The sequence below is a fragment of the Triticum aestivum genome, chromosome 6D, assembly GCF_018294505.1.
Source record: "Triticum aestivum cultivar Chinese Spring chromosome 6D, IWGSC CS RefSeq v2.1, whole genome shotgun sequence".
In the NCBI taxonomy this organism is placed as follows: domain Eukaryota; kingdom Viridiplantae; phylum Streptophyta; class Magnoliopsida; order Poales; family Poaceae; genus Triticum; species Triticum aestivum.
In genome coordinates, this window is record NC_057811.1 from 378,068,077 (window position 1) to 378,091,655 (window position 23,579).

The 23,579-nt window shown below is 45.4% G+C and overlaps 2 protein-coding genes across 3 annotated transcripts; one reads left to right on the plus strand and one right to left on the minus strand.

Annotated features, from left to right (window-relative positions):
• The first annotated feature begins 1,167 nt into the window (after positions 1–1,167).
• LOC123145213 (ornithine carbamoyltransferase, chloroplastic) lies at positions 1,168–4,604 on the plus strand. Its single transcript, XM_044564578.1, has 5 exons — positions 1,168–1,554; positions 2,451–2,785; positions 3,374–3,505; positions 3,592–3,864; positions 4,191–4,604. The coding sequence occupies exons 1-5, from the start codon at positions 1,362–1,364 to the stop codon at positions 4,371–4,373; spliced, it is 1,116 nt and encodes a 371-aa protein (XP_044420513.1). The 5' UTR covers positions 1,168–1,361; the 3' UTR covers positions 4,374–4,604.
• A 1,009-nt stretch (positions 4,605–5,613) lies between these two features.
• Positions 5,614–12,145, minus strand: LOC123145214 (soluble inorganic pyrophosphatase). 2 transcript variants are annotated; one of them, XM_044564580.1, is made up of 9 exons: positions 11,903–12,145; positions 7,939–8,070; positions 7,732–7,760; positions 7,191–7,256; positions 6,777–6,884; positions 6,631–6,696; positions 6,285–6,405; positions 6,101–6,182; positions 5,614–5,946 (listed from the first exon to the last, which is right to left on the minus strand). In XM_044564580.1, the coding sequence occupies exons 2-9, from the start codon at positions 8,066–8,068 to the stop codon at positions 5,904–5,906; spliced, it is 645 nt and encodes a 214-aa protein (XP_044420515.1). In that variant the 5' UTR covers positions 8,069–8,070; positions 11,903–12,145; the 3' UTR covers positions 5,614–5,903. The 2 variants fall into 2 exon arrangements, with proteins under 2 accessions (XP_044420515.1, XP_044420514.1); XM_044564579.1 differs by lacking the exon at positions 11,903–12,145 and adding an exon at positions 11,554–11,617.
• Between the last annotated feature and the right edge of the window lie 11,434 nt (positions 12,146–23,579).

Here is a 23,579-nt window from a genome sequence, read left to right on the forward strand (position 1 = left end):
TATTCCTTATTCTTTTTAGGGAACACTAATATAGCGTGATCATGAATTCATAAGCTTCCCACACAGTGGAGTATCCCTGGTCTTATAACTTTCTGAGCTCCATAAAGAGAAATGGCAAAGTAATAGTATTAATAAGGCAAATTCAAAGCCAAATTCATAGGGTGATTTGTGCTTTTTATTTCTAAGCTGTGTTTTATTTACATTAAACAATTCCCAGTCCCTTCACCCCAGCCGAGGCACCAGTTGATGAGAAGCCTGAAACAAATTCGATTGCGTGCGTCACATGTCCTCCTTGATTTAACGTGTGCCCTTCACATGTAAGCATTTCTTGTAGGAAATGACGAGATCTCGGCAACTATTCACTAAACTTGGAAGAAATACACACACAACAAAGAAGCCAGTGTGAGCGCACAGATAAGGAGCGGATAGAGAAGTAGCCAAGCATGAGAAACATCATCAACATACTTTATCTTCTTGTATTTCTGGTGGCACTTAGGTGTGAAGAAATGTACATGGAGATTGCTAGGAAGGGAGTTAAGTGGGAGTAAGACATAGGACTTTGTGAACAAATTTAAATTTTGAAGGGAAAGACCTTTCGGTTCAATACATGGTCTTAAAACTTCACTCTAGGTTGGATATAAAAAATTAGTAACCCATATGCACTAAGATTATTTTTTACATGCCTCTTTGTGGTTCAAATTATGTTTACTGGGCAAGCATATATCAACCGAATTATATTCACTTTTTATATATCATTATCAGATTTTAGTATGACTTTATCCTGTTTTTTCATCTTCCCAACTCGGCATTCTTTTGCTTCACTCCCTTTGACGAGTTATCACAATGAATTTAGTTTTGGAAATTACATGAAGCATTAGTTTGAATGGCCTGATTAATTAAAAATTTGAATTTTCAGAGAAACGCACACCTAAATATGAGCATTGCAAATCCGTACAAAAAGCAAATGACATGCATCGTAAACACTAACATACCATGTCATATTGGATCTTTATGGAAGGAAGTAGATGACGACACTGAAGCCAAAAAAAAGGAAGAAGGAAGAGTAACGTTTGTCTTGTCGGTAGGGTACGGTGTCCCGCGACAACGCACGGGAAATCAGCTAGTTCCTCTAGTAGAAAAAATGCGAAAGGGCAAGTGTAACAAAATTCTCTACATACGCCCCTCGCCGGTTCCAGCTGGCCCGTCCATCCCGACCTTTCTCGCAGCCACGAGCCGCCGCACTCAGGCCGCCGCCCTAGCCGCCGCGCCGTCCGTCCCCGCCGGATTCCAGTGGCAACCAGCCTCCGGTATCCCCTTCTTCCACCCTCCGTCGCCGACAGTCACTGAAGCACCTCCTTGCGATGGCTGCAGCGGCGATTTCCGGCGGTCACCTCGTCCTCTCCACCCCTGCCTCCACCCGGCGCCCACAGTCGCTCCCCCTCCATCCGCCCTCAGCGCGACCAATCGCCGCATCCTCCGCCTCCGCAGCCCGCCACGGGGTCGCGGCCGCCGCAGTGTCCAGCCCTGCCGCGGTCCCCTCCACTGGGAAAGATGGTTAGGGTTTCTGCATTGAATTGTTTTTGTTGATTAGGGGACCTAGTAACTAGGGTTCTACTAGTAGTGGGGTTCTTGTATTTGTTCGAAATTGATTTGACACACAGGAAATAATAAGTTGTGACATGGTACCTGCCGTGAAACTTGAGTAGCTTCCAGGGCTCCCAGTTTGGGTAGTTTCCAATCCTCTGCCAATGTCGATTCCTCGGGGACTAGTTAGTACTCCCTCCGTTCACAAATATAAGGTTCTAACTTTTTTCTGAATCGGATGTATATAGAAACGTTTTAGTATATTTTTTCACTCATTTCAGTCTGTATGTAGTCCATATTGAAATATCCAAAACATCTTATATTTGTGAACAGAGGTAGTAGTTGCTAGCAGCGCACAAAGCTTATAGTCTCAAACAGCTTTTGGTACAGAATGAAGGGGGGTGCCAAATATAAGACCCACTATGATTGATCATCAGCTATGTCAAATTTATGTTGATCATTTTTATGTGACACTGGATGAGAAATTATTTTTACTGGGGATACACGCCGAGAGATCACACTAATCGTATGGTGATCAAACAAGAAATGTACAGTTTTTTCTGGTTCGACACTGCAAAACACAGGCTGTGTTTTCATTGTCCCCATCATCACTGTTATATTGTGCTCACCTACTTTGTTCCTCACCTGTCATCACCAATGAGCAAGAGTTCTTCTTATGGTAAAGATGTTAGCTCTGAAATTCACTTGTTTGCTCATTAGCGTTGATCCTGTTTTTTTTTCCTTCCTGGAAGCATGTGAGTGACGGAAACTTAGGTGTGCATTTCAAAAGTTTTGTGCATCAGAGCAATGTTGAAGGTGTACCAAATTTTTGCTAACTTTATTAACAACACTAAATTTCCTTGCAGCCAAACAGCTTCCTAAGGATTTTCTTCATATCAATGATTTTGACAAAGATACAATCATGAAGATCCTTAACCGAGCAATTGAGGTTAAGGCAATGATAAAGTCAGGAGACAGGAGCTTCCAACCGTTCAAAGGAAAGTCGATGGCAATGATCTTCGCCAAGCCGTCAATGAGGACCCGTGTTTCATTTGAAACAGGATTCTTCTTGCTTGGGGGGCATGCTGTTTATTTAGGTCCCGATGATATCCAGATGGGCAAGCGTGAGGAGACCCGTGATGTTGCTCGTGTACTTTCTGGATATAATGACATCATTATGGCCAGGGTTTTTGCTCACCAGGTATGATCATTAGTTCCATGACTATGATTTATGAAATTTCTATACCTGGTTTACCAGATTCTAATTCAAGTTCCTGCATATTAAATCTTTCTGTTCCACAACGCCTAACGATTGCAATCTAGATATAACTATAAGTTGTTATTTCTGTGGTGCTTAAGCAAAGTTAGATATCTACTCCGAAGCCATGAGTGGGCGATAGAAGAAAAAGACATTTCACAGGCTGAAACCTTTTAATATGAAGCATCAACCATGATAGTGTAGCTATACCTGAAAATGTAAGTTTGTTTCATTCTAGTTGTCTAACTGCCAACCTGGAAATATTTGGATGGGTGGATTTGATGATCAAACAATATTGTTGTGGCAGTTTTTTCTGATGTGCTTCTTCATTTGTTTTTCTTTATTTTTCATAATAAATTTAACATCGAATTGATGTTTGGGGTTGGGCACTGAACTCACTTGCACACAATCTTGTTTTGTTGGCTTGCTTGTTATTGAGATACTTTATCTTAAGCTATTTATATTGTGCTTGCATGCAATTGACCTTAATGATCACATTGTCTTTCTAACATCTCGTATGATTTTTGACAGGATATTTTGGACTTGGCAAAATATGCACCTGTACCTGTCATAAATGGCCTTACAGACTACAACCATCCGTGCCAGATAATGGCTGATGCGCTCACTATGCTTGAACACGTTGGCCGTATTGAAAACACCAAGGTAGATTATACCTTTAAAATAACAGCATATGGTGGTTTCTTCTACGGGGACCAATTCTCTCTCTCTTAACCTAATTGTTTATGTAGGTTGTCTATGTTGGAGATGGCAACAATATTGTACACTCATGGCTTCTATTGGCTGCTGTGATTCCCTTCCACTTTGTATGCGCTTGTCCTAAGGGCTTTGAGCCAGATGCCAAAACTGTGGAGATCGCTAGGAGTGCTGGAAGTAAGATTGAAATAACAAATGATCCCAAGGAAGCAGTTAAGGGAGCAGATGTTGTGTATACAGATGTTTGGGCCAGCATGGGCCAAAAGGAGGAAGCTGAATATAGGAAAAAAGTATTCCAAGGATTCATGGTCAGTCTACCTCTTGTTTTATACTGTCATTTACACCAATTTTGATCTGTGGACATCTCATTCCTATTGGATTGTTGATACCTGTTCATTTCTCATTCATGTTTTGGTTGCTAGGTTGTAGCTACATCTCCTTGGAAATGTCCATATTGTTGGTCTACCAGGAACTAACAAACTTGTTCCTTTTATGTTTGGATGTTTAGAGTTTGATGAACTTTACTAGAAGTTGCCTGATATCAAGTCCTTGTAATTCAATCATTCGCAGTCAGTAGTCTCGGTGCATGGATTGGCCCTTAGCTGACACTTTTTGTGATTCTTGGTCCCTGCAGGTGGATGAAGCCCTGATGGAGATGGCTGGTCCAAAAGCCTTCCTTATGCATTGTTTGCCTGCGGAGAGAGGGGTAGAGGTAACGGACGGTGCCATCGAGGCGCCCAATTCGATCGTATTCCCCCAGGCAGAGAACAGAATGCACGCCCAAAATGCAATCATGCTTCATATGCTCGGAGCTTGATTACCCTATCATTGTATGCTAGACTGCTCAGTGTCACATCATTATCGAAATTGAACATTATTACTGGATACTAGGTTCCTTTGGCATACTGTAACCCTTGGAGGAGGGTTTCGTGAGGGTAGAGATTTTGGAACATGTCTAGATTACTTTGGATTGTCGCAGAGCATGCGGTACTGTGTCAGGTCTGGTAATCTTGAATAAATATGATACATGCATTTCCATGTTTGTCAACTCGTTTACTCCTGTTCGGATCTCCATGTTTCAAGCAACGGTGCTCTCTTAGAATCACCACCTCCAATCACCGTGCCGGTTGAATAAGAGTTGTACTACTGCATAACTCCAGCAATGCGGCTTGCCGAGCAGAAAAGCCTCGTTCATTCGCCTGCCTTTCCTATCTGTGGTGCAAATTGGCCATTCAACATGTCACCCGGTGCAAGAAAGGTATTTTTAACACCGTGGTCTTTCACTGTATTACAGATCGTAATAACAATTGGGCAGGAAATGTAGACTAATCAACACCTCAACAGAATACGAACAAACTCTTCTTAGAACGACGCTACGAGGATCCACAATCCAAGAGACTAGAGAGATTAAACATAAAAAACGAGACCATCCAGGAGTGAGGCGTTTCGGCTCCTAGGCTCATGGGAGTGACTAAAAAAATCATTAAAAATAGTAAAATTCTTTTAAAAATTCTTTTTTTTGTGTGTGGAGAGAGATGATGAAGCGCGTGATGTTCGTGCCAAATTTCAGAGCATTTGGAAGTTTGCCGTTGGTGCACTGTCTGGACCTGATTTTGTTTATTTTGCTAAGAACTACTTAGATGTCCAAATGCTTTGAAATTTGAAACGCACTAAGTCATCTTTCTCCACAAAAAAATTCAGAATTTTATTATTTTTGAATTTACTGTTCATCAGGTGTAGATGAGCCCGAGCGTAGAATTGGATATTCAGTTCATCCAGAGAATCTAAACGTGAAGGAAACTAGCAATGCGATGGCGTGATGCAAAGGGATGTGGCTGAGATGAATAGAGAGAGAAAACTGATGACGGTGACAACAGGTGAGGACGTTCCTTGAAAAAGTTCCAACAGCTCTGAACTCCTGTGACAAAGACTACACAGGATTCCATGATGGTGACAACAGCTGAGGACGTTCACAGAAAACTAATGGAAAAAAAAAACAGGGAAAGCGAAACCAGCGGATACCACACAACATCAAGATATCACACGGTTAAACGGACTGGAGGCAAGCACACGCGCCTTCGCGTAACGCTGATTTCCTATTAAGCAGCCGCTCAGTTAAGAGACGGTTTGACAAAAAAGGTTCCAGCAAGAGGTCAAATACTTGGACCTGACATGGCATATACGGAAGGAAAATGTACCCATGCTTGGCTCAGCATGGACAGAAGGTATATATATATATCCCCGACAGACTGATGGTTTTCGATCATCATGTTAACATAAATGTCTGCCGTACTATTGATAAGCCGTAGGGCGGATAGCGTAGCATCTGCAGTCCACCAACTGGAGATCACTTCCTTAAGCCCTCCATGATGTACGAACCGTAGAGGTCCCTGCCATGTATAGCAGTTAAGCGGTTCAGCGCAAGAATCGGTTCGGATAACAGTAAGCCACCCGCAAAAAAAAAGGATAACAGAAGGCAGTATAGAGTCAATATGCTAGTAGAGTAAAACAATGTTAGTACTAGTATGAAGCAGCAAAACTCACATCGAGTACTTGATTGCGTTGATGGCATCTTCTGCTGGGAGGAAATCATTCACTGCAACCTCCTTGTTCTCATTCTTCTTGTCTGTCACAAGTTCAATGGCCACAATCCAGTTAGTTCAGTTCATGATCTGGCACATAGAATTTTGGAATGGACAGTGAAGTTGATCATAGTTGAGGAATGTACAGTCTTCAAAGAAGCGACGGATCTCCTGAAGGCGATGCGGGGGAAGTTCACTGATGTCTCTGAAGTGACGGTACTCAGGATCATCAGCACACACAGCTATGATCTTGTCATCTTTCTCACCCTAGTGACATCAAATGATTAACTAATGTAAGAACTCAGAAGCCAGATAGAACCCACTTTGTAAATGGTACTCTAACTCTTCTTCATTTGTTTTTGCTGCCTTTGTCAAGTCTCATGCATCAAGCAATCTTTAAATTGTGCAGTGGAATACAAGCAAATAATTTATTGTCCATACTGATATCAAACAAGGCATCTTCAATGTAATAAAGTGATGGCGAAATCTAACCTGGTCAATCATAGGCATAAGCCCAATAGCACGGGCACGCAGGAAGCAACCAGGAACAACTTGTTCCTGTCCAGGAGAAAGAGCAGTGACGTCAGAACAAAGCTTATACAGTGTACAAATGTTTAAGAACCACATCCATTAGATACCTGCATCAGGACAAGGACGTCCATTGGGTCATTATCCTCACAGAGCGTGCGCGGAATGAAGCCATAGTTGTGTGGGTACACAACTGAGGAGTAAAGAACACGATCAACCTGAAACAAGCAAAACGTTCAGGATTTCTTTTGTCAATGCAGAAAAAAAAATAGCCATAACATGCAAGTTCTCCACATTCATGTACTACTACTTAACTGACCAACCTACAGTTAGTGGCACGTTATTAAGGCATGACCTTTTGTCAGTATTATTTAATTTATATATGCAGTGTTAATAGATAGTGTTTTTAATCTCCCTTTTACATTCTGAGCATAACAGCTGGATTCTAACGACACCCTTTAGGATTCAACAGGGAGTTAAGTAACATGATGCTACAAAGGCAAAACGATGTACTGCAGGCTGACCTTGATAAGACCAGTTGCTTTGTCCAACTCATACTTAACCTTGCTGCCTCTAGGAATCTCAACCACCTGGAAATGAAAGAAAAGAAAAAACAAGTCTGTGTAACTGCACAGAACTTAATAACACAGCAGATAAAGACAGGAAAATAAAATGGAAATCCAGAATAGAACATCTTGTCTTAGCTGGTCTACACAATCTTTGAGTAAGATTGATGCATACAACTATGGCTTAGTATGATAACTTGAGACATGCCTGAGCTAGTATATATCACGTGAAAGCCAAACTGGTAGCAGGAACTGCAAACTCTAGAATGGCCCAAAAAGTTTCAATAAACCTGGCCCTATTTATTATGGAATCAATACAAGTCTGGAAGTTTCAAAAGGAAGATTTCAAGACTTCAGAACCAGGTAGGTTAATTTCAGTCCCTATGGCAAAATTTGAAAATAAATGCAAGCATGAAGGTAAAACTCAAATCTGATATTAATCAATGTAATCAGAACATCGACTATATTTAAAGCTAAACTATTCGAAAGATAAACTTACACAGTTGAAAACTGCAGGAGCCCCTGGACCTGCATTTTCAAAGGAAATATAGTAACTAGCAAGACATATTTACACAGAAACACTTGCAGCACAGTACAAAATTTTATGCAATTTAAAATTCTGTAGAACACAGCAAAAAAGTAAATCATACAAAATCATATCTTAGCAAAATTATCTTAACATTGTTCAACTGAGGGTGCACAATACCTATCTCCAAGTCGTGCCATGGGTGAGCAGCAACATGCTTTTGAGACATGGAAGAAAGGATGCGCTCATTGAGAGCAGCAGGGGGCATCCTTGATACCTGGTAGGTCTTCCCATCAGCTTCTCCAGCCATGGCTATATAATTAGAAAATATCATCGGTAAGTAACTAGATTCTCTATAGCAACAAGCAAACATAAGTACTTGAACAAAGACATGTTAAGAGAGGCTCCAAACATAGGGCGGGAAAACATTACAGAACTTCAAAATTTCATGCAACAAACTAAATTTTAAACATCTTACTGTCGAAGCTAACAATGTCATCCTCCGCATATTAATCTGAATAATGCTCTACTGCATGTTGGGTAGTGAAAGCTATGTAATGGGCAAATAAATTAGTTTGTTGCAAAAACCTGTCGACAATACAAGTAGATTCAACTTTGCCCATCCCAAGAACCCTCATGTTGGCAACTTCCCTAAACTCAGCACAGTTGTATTCAAGAATACCCGATTTCCATGTTCCTGAATATGTATCACTCTGGCCTCTATTGCCAGATTACTGACCATATCACATAATAGCAGACAAATTATGTACTTATCCAATACAAATGACTAATACAACATCCATGACCTGGAGAACCAATTGAATCCTCACGTCAGTGTTCTCCTGTCAGTGAAAATCATTCACATACAAACAGATAATTGTCGCAAAGAAAGACAGATCTAAGTAACCTCGCTAGCATTCAACAAACTGAAAGGCTAGACGCTAGAGGTCCAGTTAGGCGGGGTAATTCCAAAGCCACCCGCCCACACACAAAAAGCAAATGTAAAGTGCACACCCCTTCTCACAAGTAACTTACAAAAGAACACTAGCAAGACATCAGTAAACAATACTAGTAGCAAGTAACATTAATTTAACAGATAGGCACGAGCTGCAGTTAGAATAGGCTAATAATCTATGCCAGGACAGGACTGTAGTAGATTAATCAAAGCTAGCATGATCTTAGTTATGAAAACAAAATAAAATCTGAAAATGGCATCACATCTTACATAACTCAACATATTAACCTGAATAATGCTCTACTGAATGTTGGGTGGTACAATAGACCCAAAGTGGTCGGACCCTTCCCTGGACCCTGCACAAGCGGGAGCTACATGCACCGGGCTGCTTGTGTGTGTGTGTGTGAATGTTGGATGGTGAAAGATATGTAATGGGCAAATAAATCTCAACCTGATGCTTGACCATCTAGAGGAAATGTCCAATGTATGGACTATCCAAAAACGGAAAACCTGACCTTGTATTCTCATGTTTGTGCAATTTTTTTCGAAAAGGAGGATGACCCCCGGCCTCTGCATCAGGGTGATGCATGCAGCCATTTTATTACTTATTCATCAAGACCTTACAAAATAATACATCAATATGTCTGAAGCCACCATCTGCCGGGATCTGCCGCTACTCCTATCCACTTGATGAAGGGGTGCAGATTGTCGGGGCCGCATACCCTGACCTCACACCAAATATCTAAAGCCGGAGGCCCCAACCAAGCCGCATTGCCAGATCTGGGTCACACACCGGTTCGGCGCACTGTCAGCGGGCACCATATGCGCACGCTGCAGAGGCTGTCGCCACCGTCTGCCACCGGTCCATCTTCAGAGCCTGACGCATCCACCTTGTCAGGCCTGCCGTTGACGCCACCACGGCACCAAACAACACCACCACCCTACGTGCATCCATCATCACGCATCCGTCGCCGAGAACCTGCAACGCCCCGCAACCGAGACTCCACATCGTCGATGCGTCACAAGAACCGCCGCTGCACCGCAGAAGCTGTCCACTGGTCCTTCGAGCCTATGCACCCCTCCAAGAATGACGTCCCCAAGGGGGAACAACACAAGAACGCCGCCCTCATCCGATCGACTGATCTAGGGTTCCCCCCGGAGGTAGCGGATAGAGGTCTGGAGCTTCTCTACGACAATGCCTTCAAGAAGCAACGACACAGAAGAGTGCCGCCATCGCCGGCCTTGGCAACTAGCCGAGAGCAAGGTTTTCACCCGGACCTGCTCGACGAACCTCCATCTAGCATCATGTGCACGGGCCGCCACCGGTCTGTGTCGCCGCGCAGCGAGCAGGCCGCACCGGCCAGATCTCTGACGGGAGGCTAGACCACGCATGCTGCCGACCCGTCCACCAGGCCCTCCGTGCCGCCGCCACCGATCCGAGGAAGGTTTCGGCCCCGCCCGAGCGGGGGCGACGCGGGGGTCAGGTCGAGTGGGAGTCCAATGTACATTGTGTTACCTCTCATGTTTTTGCATGAGTTGCCTAATCCTGACCATTAGCTCTTTCACATCAATACTGACACATATATCACGAGTAATTCAACTTTGTCCATCCCAATAACATACTCCCTCTGTCCCAAAATAAGTGACTCAACTTTGTACTAGTTTTAGTACAAAGTTAGTACAAAGTTGAGTCACTTATTTTGGGACGGAGGGAGTATATCATTGTGTTGGCAACTACCCATAAACACAGCGCAGCTGCATTCAAGAATACAGAGTTTCCATGTTTCCTGAATATGCATCACTCCAGTCTCTATATTGCCTGATAATTGACCATATCATATACTAGCAAGTAAATTGTACACTTATGCAATACAAACGACTACTGCAACATTCATGACCTGAAGGACCAATTGAGTGCTCACGTATGTGTCCTCCTGTCAGTGAAAACAATTTGCATACAAACGGAAAATGGTTGCAAAGGAAGACAGATCTAAGTAACTTCATTGGCAAGCAACAAACTGAAAAGCCAGAGAAAGTCCCCAGTCGGCAAAGCCACACGTCCACACGCAAAAGGCTAATGTAAACCCTTCTAACAAGTAACATCCAAAGAATAGTAGCAATATACTATCAAGTAAACAATATTAACAAGTAACATTAATTTAACAGATAGACAGGACCTAGGCTAATAATCTAAGCGATGACTGAACAGGACTGTAGTGTACGTATTAGTCAAAGCTAGCATGATCTTCGGAAGCAAAATAAAATAATTCGGAAGATGACGTCGCCATCACGTCCTAAATACTAACTGAACATCAGCCGAGATTTAGAGCCTTCCCCTGAAGCATCAGCCGAGATTAAGAGCCTTCCCCTGAAGAACAACTACCGCATGGTCCAACTCGTGTTCTCTTCTCTAGAAATAGTAACAGAATCATCCAAGAGTACAAGCACAAATGCGGGTAAAAAAAACTTTATCTAAGAGGGGATACAGCCGCCGCAACCGCAACGAACAGATTTGGAGAGCAGCGACGCATGCTGCTACAAGTTTGGCAAACTCGAGGAAAGAGAAGTTGCTCAAAAAGGAAGAGAAGAAACACCACGGAAGGAGGAAAATATCCGCGCCTCTGCGGCCGCGAAACAGATCGGACAAAATCCAGAGAACAGATTAAAAAAATCGAAAAAAAGCGCCGCCGAGTTCTCGTCGTCGTCCTCGTCCTGTTCGAAACTCAGGGGAGATTTGAGCGCTTGAATCGCGGTGGAAAGAGCGTCCAAGGCCACCGAAATGCACAGGAACGTACACAGAGAGAGATGGAGGAGCAGGTAAACGGAGGGGGAAATTTTACCTGCGGAGCAAAAAGGGAAGAAGCAGACGAGAAAGAGGCCACGAACCATACCACAATGGACCGATCGCGAAACGCAACACCATCCCTCAGACGAATCAGAGCAGAAGGATCCCACCGAAACCACCGAACTAGAGCCCGTAACCGGAAAAAAAAACAGCAAAAGAACGGACTGCAAGCGACAGGAACCAGGAAATGCGCTCACTCGTACAGTACAGTGGCACAGCGCCACGCCTCAACAAACCAGCGCCGCCGCCCCGTCGAACGGGCGGCGAAGCAACCGGTGCGGCCACCCGAAACGGAACCGACGGCGAGGGGGGGGGGGGGGGGGGGGGGGAGAGGGATCCCTCACCGGCGGGGTTGATCTCGCGGGACGGCAGCGGAGGCGGGCGAGGGAGCAGCAGCAGGCGCGCAGCGCAGGACCCGATGCCGCGATATTAACTTTGAGGCGTGGCCTTCCTTTCTGGCGACGCGAAAGATATATGGGGGGAAAGCGCCGTGCGTCCGGGGCCGGTCGCTCGGGCTTCCGTGGCCGTCGGATCGGTGGCTGGACGGCGGAGAGGCGGCCACGCGGGGGATAACGCTTTAGTGGAAGCAGGAGTGGGATGGAAGCCGCGGTTGGGGGGCCGAGCCGCACCGGATTCCCTCGCACCACCCACGAGACGAGGCGAGAGAGCATATACTGGGAATCGGGACCCCGGGGTTGGTGGACCTCGTCCACCGTCGACCTTGGCAGCTTAGCATTGTATAAGGCCTTAGCAGCTGAAGTAAGTTCTACATTACCTTTCTTTCGATATTTTCATAAATTAGTTGGGAAGTAGTGCGATTTTATGCCGTATGTTATGCTTTCTCTATACGGGTTTTAGCTAGGGTATCTTTTTTGATTGCTAATAAAAGTGGCTTTTCATTTGGTAGACTAGAGAGAACATTGCAGGATCCCTGTTGCACATGTCCATTAGGGTGAAAGGATGGACGCGGTGCTTCCTAGTTCGAGTGATGTGCTACGTGCCTACTCCAGGTATGGTATCACCTTTCACAAAAAAAAAATGCATGGTATGACCGTCAAAGGAGCAGACTCTGTGCGATGCACAGCTTTGCGGCCGCTGACAAATACAGTAACAAAAGAGAAGCCGGTAGAAAGAAAGAAGTTATGAACGGTAAGGACACAGAGTAAATGAGCTCGGGTAAACACTAAGATCAAAACAAAATAAAAGAAATTCAAAAAATAAGAAACATTGACAAAAGTCTTAAGTGCTTGCGAAAATTCGTCATGAAATCACATTCCTAGAAGGCGTGGTAAAAAAAAGGTACTCTGAAAATGCTACTTTCAAAAGCATTTTGGAGCATTGAATATGTTGTTGTTTTTTGCCACACCTTACAGGAATGTGATTCAATGATGATTTTTGCAAGCACTTAGAACTTTTGTCAATGTTTCTCTCAAAAAAATAGACTTTATTGTTCACCGAGTTCATTTAAGCTCGGAGCAGAAAGGCACTTGCGGATGGGCAAGGCCAAGTTTTTCCTTTTGACAACGAGCCTTCTCGTCGATTTCTATTAACGAAACCGCCAGCTTTGCTTTACAAAACAAACAAAACCAAACTAAGAAAGTAAACCGTATCACCACCAGCACAAGGCTGGAGGGTTACTACCTCATGTGACTCACATGTTGCAGGAAGAGCTAGCCAAATAGGGTTTTTTTTTTGTGGGCCAACTCACGAGCACGCGTGCCAGACACGTAATGGGCCCGACATGCGACTAAATGAGTCGTGCTTGGCCTGTGGCACGCCGTGTGTCGTGCTCGTCCGCCGAGGGCAGACTCGCGTGCCAACACAACACGACCCATTTTTTTTTAAATTTATCCGATTTAACTTGTTGCTCCAAAAGGCCAAAAATTGGCGCAAAAACAACCCAAAAGGCCTAAAAGCATTGGGGCCACCCGGCACACGAGCTGTGTCGCGCCAGACCGTCTAGTTGATGTGATGTGGGGCCAGGTCCATGTGCCAGCACGACACAACATGCTTATAAATTGGTGTCTGCATCCTGTGCTAGCCTGTGTCGTGCCCGGACCGGCCCGTTGGCTACCTATGGCTGCAGGTGACCATGCAAGGATCATTGAGGGAGTCCTGGACTAAGGGGTCCTCGGGCGTCCGACCTGTTAGACATGGGCCGGACTGATGGGCTGTGAAGATACGAAGACCGAAGACTTTCTCCCGTGTCCGGATGGGACTCTCCTTGGCGTGGAAGGCAAGCTTGGAGACCAAATATGAAGATTCCTTTCTCTGTAACCGACTTTATGTAACCCTAGATCCCTCCGGTGTCTATATAAACCAGAGGGTTAGGCCCGTAGGGCCGAAGACTCATAATCATAGTCATACAGGCTAGACTTCTAGGGTTTTAGCCATTACGATCTCGTGGTAGATCAACTCTTGTAATACTCATATTCATCAAGATCAATCAAACAGGAAGTAGGGTATTACCTCCATAGAGAGGGCCCGAACCTGGGTAAACATTGTGTCCCATGTCTCCTGTTACCATCACCTTAGACGCACAGTTCAGGACCCCCTACCCGAGATCCGCCGGTTTTGACACCGACATTGGTGCTTTCATTGAGAGTTCCACTGTGCCGTCGTCAAAACGTTTGATGGCTCCTTCGATCGTCTACAACAATGCTGTCCAAGGGGAAACCTTCCTTCCCGGACAGATCTTCGTATTCGGCGGCTTTGCACTGCGGGCCAACTCGCTTGGCCATCTGGAGCAGATCGAAAGCTACGCCCCTGGCCATCAGGTCAGATTTGGAAGCTTGAACTACGTCGCGGATATCCGCGGAGACTTGATCTTCAACGGATTCGAGACCACGGCAACCGCTCCCTGCCACCACGATGAACATGACGTAAATCTGTTGTCGGACCATGCCCAGGAGATAGTACCTGTAACTGCTCTGGCCTTAGATCCGGAGCAGATCGCGCCATCCGAGGACGGGAAGCTCAACCCCGCCACGGAAGCCGCAGACTCCGCGGCGTTGGAGCCGCACACAGACTTAACCTCGGGTGACGTCTGTGTCACAGGAACCTCAGACTTGTTTCCGGCTACAGGTTCCGAACCACGTGCGTCCGCGCTCGTCGAGCTGGATCAATCATCGATCGCCGAATTCAGCTCCGCGGACATCTTCCGGCACTCGCCTTTAGGCGACGTGCTAAACTCATTAAAAAATCTATCCTTAGCGGGGGACTCACAGCCGAATTATATCTGGTTCGAACTGGAGGCTGATGACAAGGAATTTCGCTTCCCACCCACCACCCACTTCATAGCCACTGTCGAGGACTTAACCGACACGCTCGATTACGGCTCCGAAGACATCGACGGTATGGACGACGATGCCGGAGAAGAGGAGGCCCAAAACCCGCCGTTCACCGGACGATGGACGGCCACTTCCTCATATGACGTATATATGGTGGATGCACCAAAAGATAATAGCGGCGATGACAAGGAAAATCCAGTTGAGGATGACCCCCCAAAGACACAACCAAAGCGTCGGCGTCAGCGGCGCCACTCTAAATCACGTCGCAGCAAAGACAGCAACACCGGCACAGGAGACGATAACACTCCGGACGGTGCCGAAAACAATGAAGACCCCGTTGAGGCAACTTCCGAACAGGACGAACGGGAAGATGGACAAGTAAGCCCTGATGAACAGGCCATAAACGAAGACTCGGAGGACAGTAATTATGTTCCGCTCTCCGAGGAGGAGGTGAGCCTCGGCAACGAGGATTTTATCGTGACTGAGGAACCTCTTGAGTAGGACCGCTTTAAGCGCCAGCTAATAGCCACTGCAAGGAGCCTGAAAAAGAAGCAGCAGCAGCTTCAAGCTGACCAAGATCTACTAAATGATAGATGGACTGATGTCCTGGCAGCCGAGGAATATGGCCTCAGGCGCCCAGCCAAAAGTTACCCGAAGCATAGATTGGTACCTCAGTTCGATGATGAGGCACTGGAACCCGTACCGTTATCGCGCAATATGGCTGACCGACCACCACGTGGTCGGGACAAAGCGGCGACTCAAGCCGAAAACCACCCGCCCCACCTCACCGTAAAGGCAGAGATAAAACAGCTCGGGGACATACCTACGACCTTCGGCAGGACCTGGACAATAGAGCAGGACATACCAGATTGATCTACGGATCGCGAGGACGTTCCCCGACACGGGACGACGGCTATCTATTCGGACGTGACAAGCCCAGTCACACCCGGGCCGAAAACCGCAGACGGACTCCATCGGAGCTACGTCGCAATGTGGCCCAATATAGAGGCGCAACACACCCTCTCTGCTTCACAGACGAGGTGATGGATCACGAATTCCCAGAAGGGTTCAAACCCGTAAACATTGAATCATATGATGGGACAACAGACCCCGCGGTATGGATCGAGGATTTTCTTCTCCATATTCATATGGCCCACGGTGATGATCTCCACGCCATCAAATACCTCCCACTGAAACTCAAAGGACCAGCTCGATACTGGTTGAACAGTCTGCCCGAAAACTCCATTGGCAGCTGGGAGGACTTGGAAGGAGCCTTCCTCGACAACTTCCAAGGAACATATGTCCGACCTCCGGATACAGATGACTTAAGTCATATAGTCCAACAGCCCGGAGAGTCAGCCAGGAAATTCTGGACTAGGTTCTTAACTAAAAAGAACCAGATCGTCGACTGTCCGGATGCCAAAGCCTTAGCGGCCTTTAAGCATAGCATCCATGACGAATGGCTCGCCCGCCATCTCGGGCAGGAAAAGCCGAAGTCCATGGCAGCCCTTACGACACTTATGACCCGCTTCTGTGCGGGCGAAGATAGTTGGCTAGCCCGTTGCAATAATAATGCAAGCGAACCTGGCACCTCCGAAGCCAAGGATAGCAATGGCAAGCCCCGACACAACATGGGTAAGCGTCGAAACAATGGCAACAATACTGACGACACGACGGTCAACGCCGGATTCAGTGGCTCCAAGTCCGGTCAGCGGAAGAAGCCATACAATAAGAACAATTCGGGCTCATCTAGCCTGGACCGCATACTCGATCGTCCGTGCCAGATCCATGGCACCCCAGAAAAACCAGCCAACCACACCAACAGAGATTGTTGGGTTTTCAAACAGGCCGGCAAGTTAAATGCCGAGAATAAGGAGAAGGGGTCGCAAAGCGAGGACTATGACGAGGAGCCTCGGCCACTGAACACGGGGGGACAGAAGAAGTTTCCCCCTCAGGTCAAAACGGTGAACATGATATACGCTACCCATATCCCCAAGAGGGAACGCAAGCGCACGCTCAGGGACGTCTACGCGATGGAGCCAGTCGCCCCAAAGTTCAACCCATGGTCTTTCTGTCTAATCACTTTTGATCACAGGGACCATCCGACCAGTATCCGGTATGGCGGTTCAGCCACACTAGTCCTCGACCCAATCATCGATGGATTCCATCTCACGCGAGTCCTCATGGATGGGGGTAGCATCCTGAACCTGCTCTATCAGGATACAGCGCGCAAAATGGGCATTAACCCCTCAAGAATTAAGCCCACAAAGACTACCTTTAAAGGAGTCATACCATGTATAGAGGCCCGCTGTACGGGCTCAATCACACTAGAGGTCGTCTTCGGATCTCTGGACAACTTCTGAAGCGAAGAGTTAATCTTCGATATCGTCCCTTTTCGCAGCGGCTATCACGCACTGCTTGGACGAACCGCATTCGCTCGATTCAACGCGGTGCCACACTATGCTTATCTCAAGCTCAAGATGCCCGGACCACGTGGCGTCATAACAGTCAATGGAAATACGGAACGCTCCCTCCGTACAGAGGAGCACACCGCTGCGTTAGCCGTAGAAGTACAGAGCGGCCTTCTCAAGCAGAACCTTAATTCTGCGGCCGAACTCCCGGACACTGTCAAGAGAGTCCGGACTATGCTGCAGCAGGACAACTCGGCTCGTCAAGAGCTCGACTAGCAATTCGGCCTCCGTCCCAGCCCCGATCAAGTGGCGGCATTCGTACCGCGCGTACATAACTACACACTCAAAATACCATGGGCATAGACGGAGGCATAACTAGCTTGTGATCCACAATACGGCTCGACCGCCCCCGGACACACATACTTTCACTGTTTCCCTTTTCTCCTTTTCAGGTTTCCTTTCCACAGGCCCTCCCTGATGGCCGGATTGTCGGTCCTTTTGAAGGATAAATACACCAAGACGGCAAGGAGCATGGACGTACCGGGGAATTTTTAGGTGGTCTCTTTAACGATCCATTTACCTATTTTCAAGACCCACACGCAGCTCTTCCTTGGTTGTGGCATGTTAAATAGCCTTTTGCTTATTGTGTTGGGGAACGTAGTAATTTCAAAAAAAATCCTACGCACACGCAAGACCATGGTGATGCATAACAACGAGAGGGGAGAGTTTTGTCCACGTACCCTCGTAGACCGTAAGCGGAAGCGTTATGACAACGTGGTTGATGTAGTCGTACGTCTTCACGATCCGACCGATCCAAGTACCGAACGCACGGCACCTCCGAGTTCAGCACACGTTCAGCTCGGTGACGTTCCACGAACTCACGATCCAGCAGAGCTTCGAGGGAGAGTTCCGTCAGCACGACGGCGTGATGATGGTGATGATGATGCTACTGACGCAGGGCTTCGCCTAAGCACCGCTACGATATGACCGAGGCGGATTATGGTGGAGGGGCGCACCGCACACGGCTAAAAGATCAACTGATCAACTTGTGTCTCTATGGGGTGCCCCCTCCCCCGTATATAAAGGAGTGGAGGAGGGGGAGGGGCCAGCCCTCCTAGGCGCGCCCAAAGGGGAGTCCTACTCCCACTGGGAGTAGGACTCCAACCCTTCCAAGAGTAGGAGGAGGAGAAAGGGAAGGAGGAGAGAGGGGGAAGGAAAGGGGGGCGCCGCCCCCCTCCTTGTCCAATTCGGACTAGAGGGGGAGGGGGCGCGCGACCTGCCCTGGCCGCCCCTCCTCTTCTCCACTAAGGCCCAATAGGCCCATTACACTCCCCGGGGGGTTCCGGTACTTCCCCGGTACTCCGGTATTTGTCCGAACTTGCCCGGAACCCTTCCGAAGTCCAAACATAGTCATCCAATATATTGATCTGTATGTCTCGACCATTTCGAGTCTGCTCGTCATGTCCGTGATCATATCCGGGACTCCGAACTACCTTCGGTTCATCAAAACACATAAACTCATAATACCGATCGTCACTGAACGTTAAGCGTGCAGACCCTACGGGTTCGAGAACTATGTAGACATGACCGAGACAAGTCTCCGGTCAATAACCAATAGCGGAACCTGGATGCTCATATTGGCTCCCACATATTCTACGAAGATCTTTATCAGTCAAACCGCATAACAACATACGTTGTTCCCTTTGTCATCGGTATGTTACTTGCCCGTGATTCGATCGTCGGTATCTCAATACCTAGTTCAATCTCGTTACCGGCAAGTCTCTTTACTCGTTCTGTAATACATCATCCCGCAACTAACTCGTTAGTTGCATTGCTTGCAAGGCTTATAGTGATGTGCATTACCGAGAGGGCCCAGAGATACCTCTCCAACAATCGGAGTGACAAATCCTAATCTCGATCTATGCCAACTCAACAAGTACCATCGGAGACACCTGTAGAGCACCTTTATAATCACCCAGTTACGTTGTGACGTTTGGTAGCACACAAAGTGTTCCTCCGGTATTCGGGAGTTGCATAATCTCATAGTCATAGGAACATGTATAAGTCATGAAAAAAGCAATAGCAATATACTAGATCGAATGCTAAGCTAACGGAATGGGTCAAGTCAACCACATCATTCTCTAATGATGTGATCCCGTTAATCAAATGACAACTCATGTCTATGGCTAGGAAACTTAACCATCTTTGATTCAACGAGCTAGTCAAGTGGAGGCATACTAGCGACACTCTGTTTGTCTATGTATTCACACATGTACTAAGTTTCCGATTAATACAATTCTAGCATGAATAATAAACATTTATCATGATATAAGGAAATATAAATAACAACTTTAATATTGCCTCTAGGGCATATTTCGTTGAGTCTCCCACTTGCACTAGAGTCAATAATCTAGATTACACAGTAATGATTCTAACACCCATGGAGTCTTGGTGCTGATCATGTTTTGCTCGTGAGAGAGGCTTAGTCAACGGGTATGCAACATTTAGATCCGTATGTATCTTGCAAATCTCTATGTCTCCCTCCTTGACTTGGTCGCGGATGGAATTGAAGCGTCTCTTGATGTGCTTGGTTCTCTTGTGAAATCTGGGTTCCTTTGCCAATGCAATTGCACCAGTATTGTCACAAAAGATTTTCATTGGACCCGATGCACTAGGTATGACACCTAGATCGGATATGAACTCCTTCATCCAGACTCCTTCATTTGCTGCTTCCGAAGCAGCTATGTACTCCACTTCACACGTAGATCCCGCCACGACGCTTTGCTTAGAACTGCACCAACTGACAGCTCCATCGTTCAATATAAATATGTATCCGGTTTGTGACTTAGAGTCATCCGGATCAGTGTCAAAGCTTGCATCGACGTAACCATTTATGACGAGATCTTTGTCACCTCCATAAACGACAAACATATCCTTAGTCCTTTTCAGGTATTTCATGATGTTCTTGACCGCTGTCCAGTGATCCACTCCTGGATTACTTTGGTACCTCCCTGCTAAGCTAATAGCAAGGCACACATCAGGTCTGGTACACGGCATTGCATACATGATAGAGCCTATGGCTGAAGCATAGGGAACATCTTTCCATTTCTCTCTATCTTCTGCAGTGGTCGGGCATTGAGTCTGACTCAACTTCACACCTTGTAACACAGGCAAGAACCCTTTCTTTGCTTGATCCATTTTGAACTTCTTCAAAACTTTATCAAGGTATGTGATACGTCTCCAACGTATCTATAATTTATGAAGTATTCATGCTATTATATTATCTGTTTTGGATGTTTATTAGCTTTACTAAACACTTTTATATTATTTTTTGGGACTAACCTATTAACCGGAGGCCCAGCCCAGATTGCTGTTTTCTTGCCTATTTCAGTGGTTCGAAGAAAAGGAATATCAAACGGAGTCCAAACGGAATGAAACCTTCGGGAGAGTTATTTTTGGAACGGAAGCAATCCAGGAGACTTGGAGTAGACGTCAGGGAAGCTTCGAGGAAGCCACGAGGCAGGGAGGCGCGCCCTACCCCCCTGGGCGCGCCCCCACCCTCGTGGGCCCCTCGTGGCTCCCCTGACCGACTTCTTCGCCTATATATATCCATATACCCTAAAAACATCGGGGAGCACAATAGATCGGGAGTTCCGCCGCCGCAAGCCTCTGTAGCCACCAAAAACCAATCGGGACCCTGTTCCGGCACCCTGCCGGAGGGGGGATCCCTCATCGGTGGCCATCTTCATCATCCTGACGCTTTCCATGACGAGGAGGGAGTAGTTCACCCTCGGGGCTGAGGGTATGTACCAGTAGCTATGTGTTTGATCTCTCTCTCTCTCTCGTGTTCTTGATATGGCACGATCTTGATGTACCACGAGCTTTGCTATTATAGTTGGATCTTATGATGTTTCTCCCCCTCTACTCTCTTGTAATGGATTGAGTTTTCCCTTTGAAGTTATCTTATCGGATTGAGTCTTTAAGGATTTGAGAACACTTGATGTATGTCTTGCGTGGGATACCCGTGGTGAAAATGGGGAATTCTATTGATTCACTTGATGTATGTTTTGGTGATCAACTTGCGGGTTCCGTGACCTTGGGAATCTATGCATAGGGGTTGGCACACGTTTTTGTCTTGACTCTCTGATAGAAACTTTAGGGCACTCTTTGAAGTTCTTTGTGTTGGTTGAATAGATGAATCTGAGATTGTTTGATGCATATCATATAATCATACCCACGGATACTTGAGGTGACATTGGAGTATCTAGGTGACATTAGGGTTTTGGTTGATTTGTGTCTTAAGGTGTTATTCTAGTACGAACTCTATGATAGATCGAACGGAAAGAATAGCTTCGTGTTATTTTACTACAGACTCTTGAATAGATTGATCAGAAAGAATAACTTTGAGGTGGTTTCATACCCTACAATAATCTCTTCATTTGTTCTCCGCTATTAGTGACTTTGGAGTGACTCTTTGTTGCATCTTGAGGGATAGTTATATGATCCAATTATGTTATTATTGTTGAGAGAACTTGCACTAGTGAAAGTATGAACCCTAGGCCTTGTTTCCTAGCATTGCAATACCGCTTACGCTCACTTTTATCATTAGTTACGTTGCTGCTTTTATATTTTCAGATTACAAAAACCTATATCTACCATCCATATTGCACTTGTATCACCATCTCTTCGCCGAACTAGTGCACCTATACAATTTACCATTGTATTCGGTGTGTTGGGACACAAGAGACTCTTTGTTATTTGGTTGCAGGGTTGTTTGAGAGAGACCATCTTCATCCTACACCTCCCACGGATTGATAAACCTTAGGTCATCCACTTGAGGGAAATTTGCTACTGTCCTACAAACCTCTGCACTTGGAGGCCCAACAACGTCTACAAGAAGAAGGTTGCGTAGTAGACATCAAGCTCTTTTCTGGCGCCGTTGCCGGGGAGGTGAGTGCTTGAAGGTATATCTTTAGATCTTGCAATCGAATCTTTTTGTTTCTTGTTTTTATCACTAGTTTCGTCTATAAAAGAAAACTACAAAAAAATGGAATTGAGTTTGCCTCATACGCTTCATCTTTTTAATATCTTTCGTGAGAATGATGGAAAGGAAAATTGTGCTCAAGGGCTAGAAGAAGAAGTCTATAAAATGTTTGGCACTAAATCTTTGAATGGTGAGCATGATTGCAATGTTGTTAGTATGAACTCCTTGAATATCCATAGATGAAAATGTCTCTTATAAGCATGTCAACTTTTTGTGGAGTGCATAGAGTTTGCAAGTACACACCAATTAGGGAAAATAGATTTTGCAAGAAGCATAAGTATTTGGAAACTAAATGGTTGCAAGAAAGGCTATATGATTGTGCTGAAAGCTTCAATATTTATCGCCATCCTTGTGAACTTTGCAATGAACATGGTCATTTAAAGCTCCAATGCTATTTGTTTCATGATCAAATCGTGTCCAAAAATTATGATAACTTGATTACCCTTGAGCATCATAAAGAGCTTAGTCTTCTTTTGGGGTATGAAGAAATGAAACGTATAACTGAGGGTATTCCAAAATTTAATCTTGATAGATTTCTTGATTTTGATCTAGAAGAAATTTTTATGTATTGTGAGGTGAATTGCATTGAAAATCCTTATATTGCCAATTACATAAAGAAAAGAAAAGAAATAGAAGATGAAGAGAATACTAATGAAAGGGAAGAGATTTCCCAATATCCTCCTATTATTTCTTATGATGAATCAGGTGACGAGGAGGAGCTTTCTATTCAACCAATCTCATCAATAAAGAGCTCAAAAAAGAGGGTTAAACCCACACATGACGTGAAGAAGAAAAAGAAAAGATGGAGAAGCAAAGGTAAAAAGGTATCTCTCCCAAATGATGTTGCTCCTATTACTCCTTGTGATGATGATAATTGCTATACTATTGGTGCTATCCATACTATTAACGATGAGAGTGATTATGCTTATGATATGAAAAGGACCAAGCTTGGGGATGCTATGTTTGATGAGAATGACATGTTTGAGAATATATTTGCTGCAATTAATGTTTGTCCCAAGCTTGGGGATGCTATGTTTAATGAAGATGATATTTTTAGCCTCCCAAGTTTTGATGAGCAAATTTATTATGATGATAGTATGCCTCCTACCTATGATGATTATATTGATGAAAGTGGGTTTGGAAGAGTGTCAACTTTAGGAAGTAATGATCCCACTATTTTGGAGGATGTTGAATCTTATTGTGATAATCATGAAAGTGGATTTGGAGAGGTCATGACTTTATTTAGTAATGATTCCACTATCTTGGAAGAGGTTTC

Bases quoted from the DNA above. Each gene is read 5' to 3' on its own strand.
- LOC123145213 (XM_044564578.1), top strand. From the start codon at position 1,362: ATGGCTGCAGCGGCGATTTCCGGCGGTCACCTCGTCCTCTCCACCCCT. The intron at 1,555-2,450 runs GTTAGGGTTTCT...ATTTCCTTGCAG, and splicing joins CCCCTCCACTGGGAAAGATG to CCAAACAGCTTCCTAAGGAT. The intron at 2,786-3,373 runs GTATGATCATTA...GATTTTTGACAG, and splicing joins CCAGGGTTTTTGCTCACCAG to GATATTTTGGACTTGGCAAA.
- LOC123145214 (XM_044564579.1), bottom strand. From the start codon at position 11,602: ATGGTTCGTGGCCTCTTTCTCGTCTGCTTCTTCCCTTTTTGCTCCGCA. The intron at 6,406-6,630 runs GTTAGATTTCGC...TGATGTCACTAG, and splicing joins TTATGCCTATGATTGACCAG to GGTGAGAAAGATGACAAGAT. The intron at 6,183-6,284 runs GTACATTCCTCA...AACTTGTGACAG, and splicing joins CCGTCGCTTCTTTGAAGACT to ACAAGAAGAATGAGAACAAG.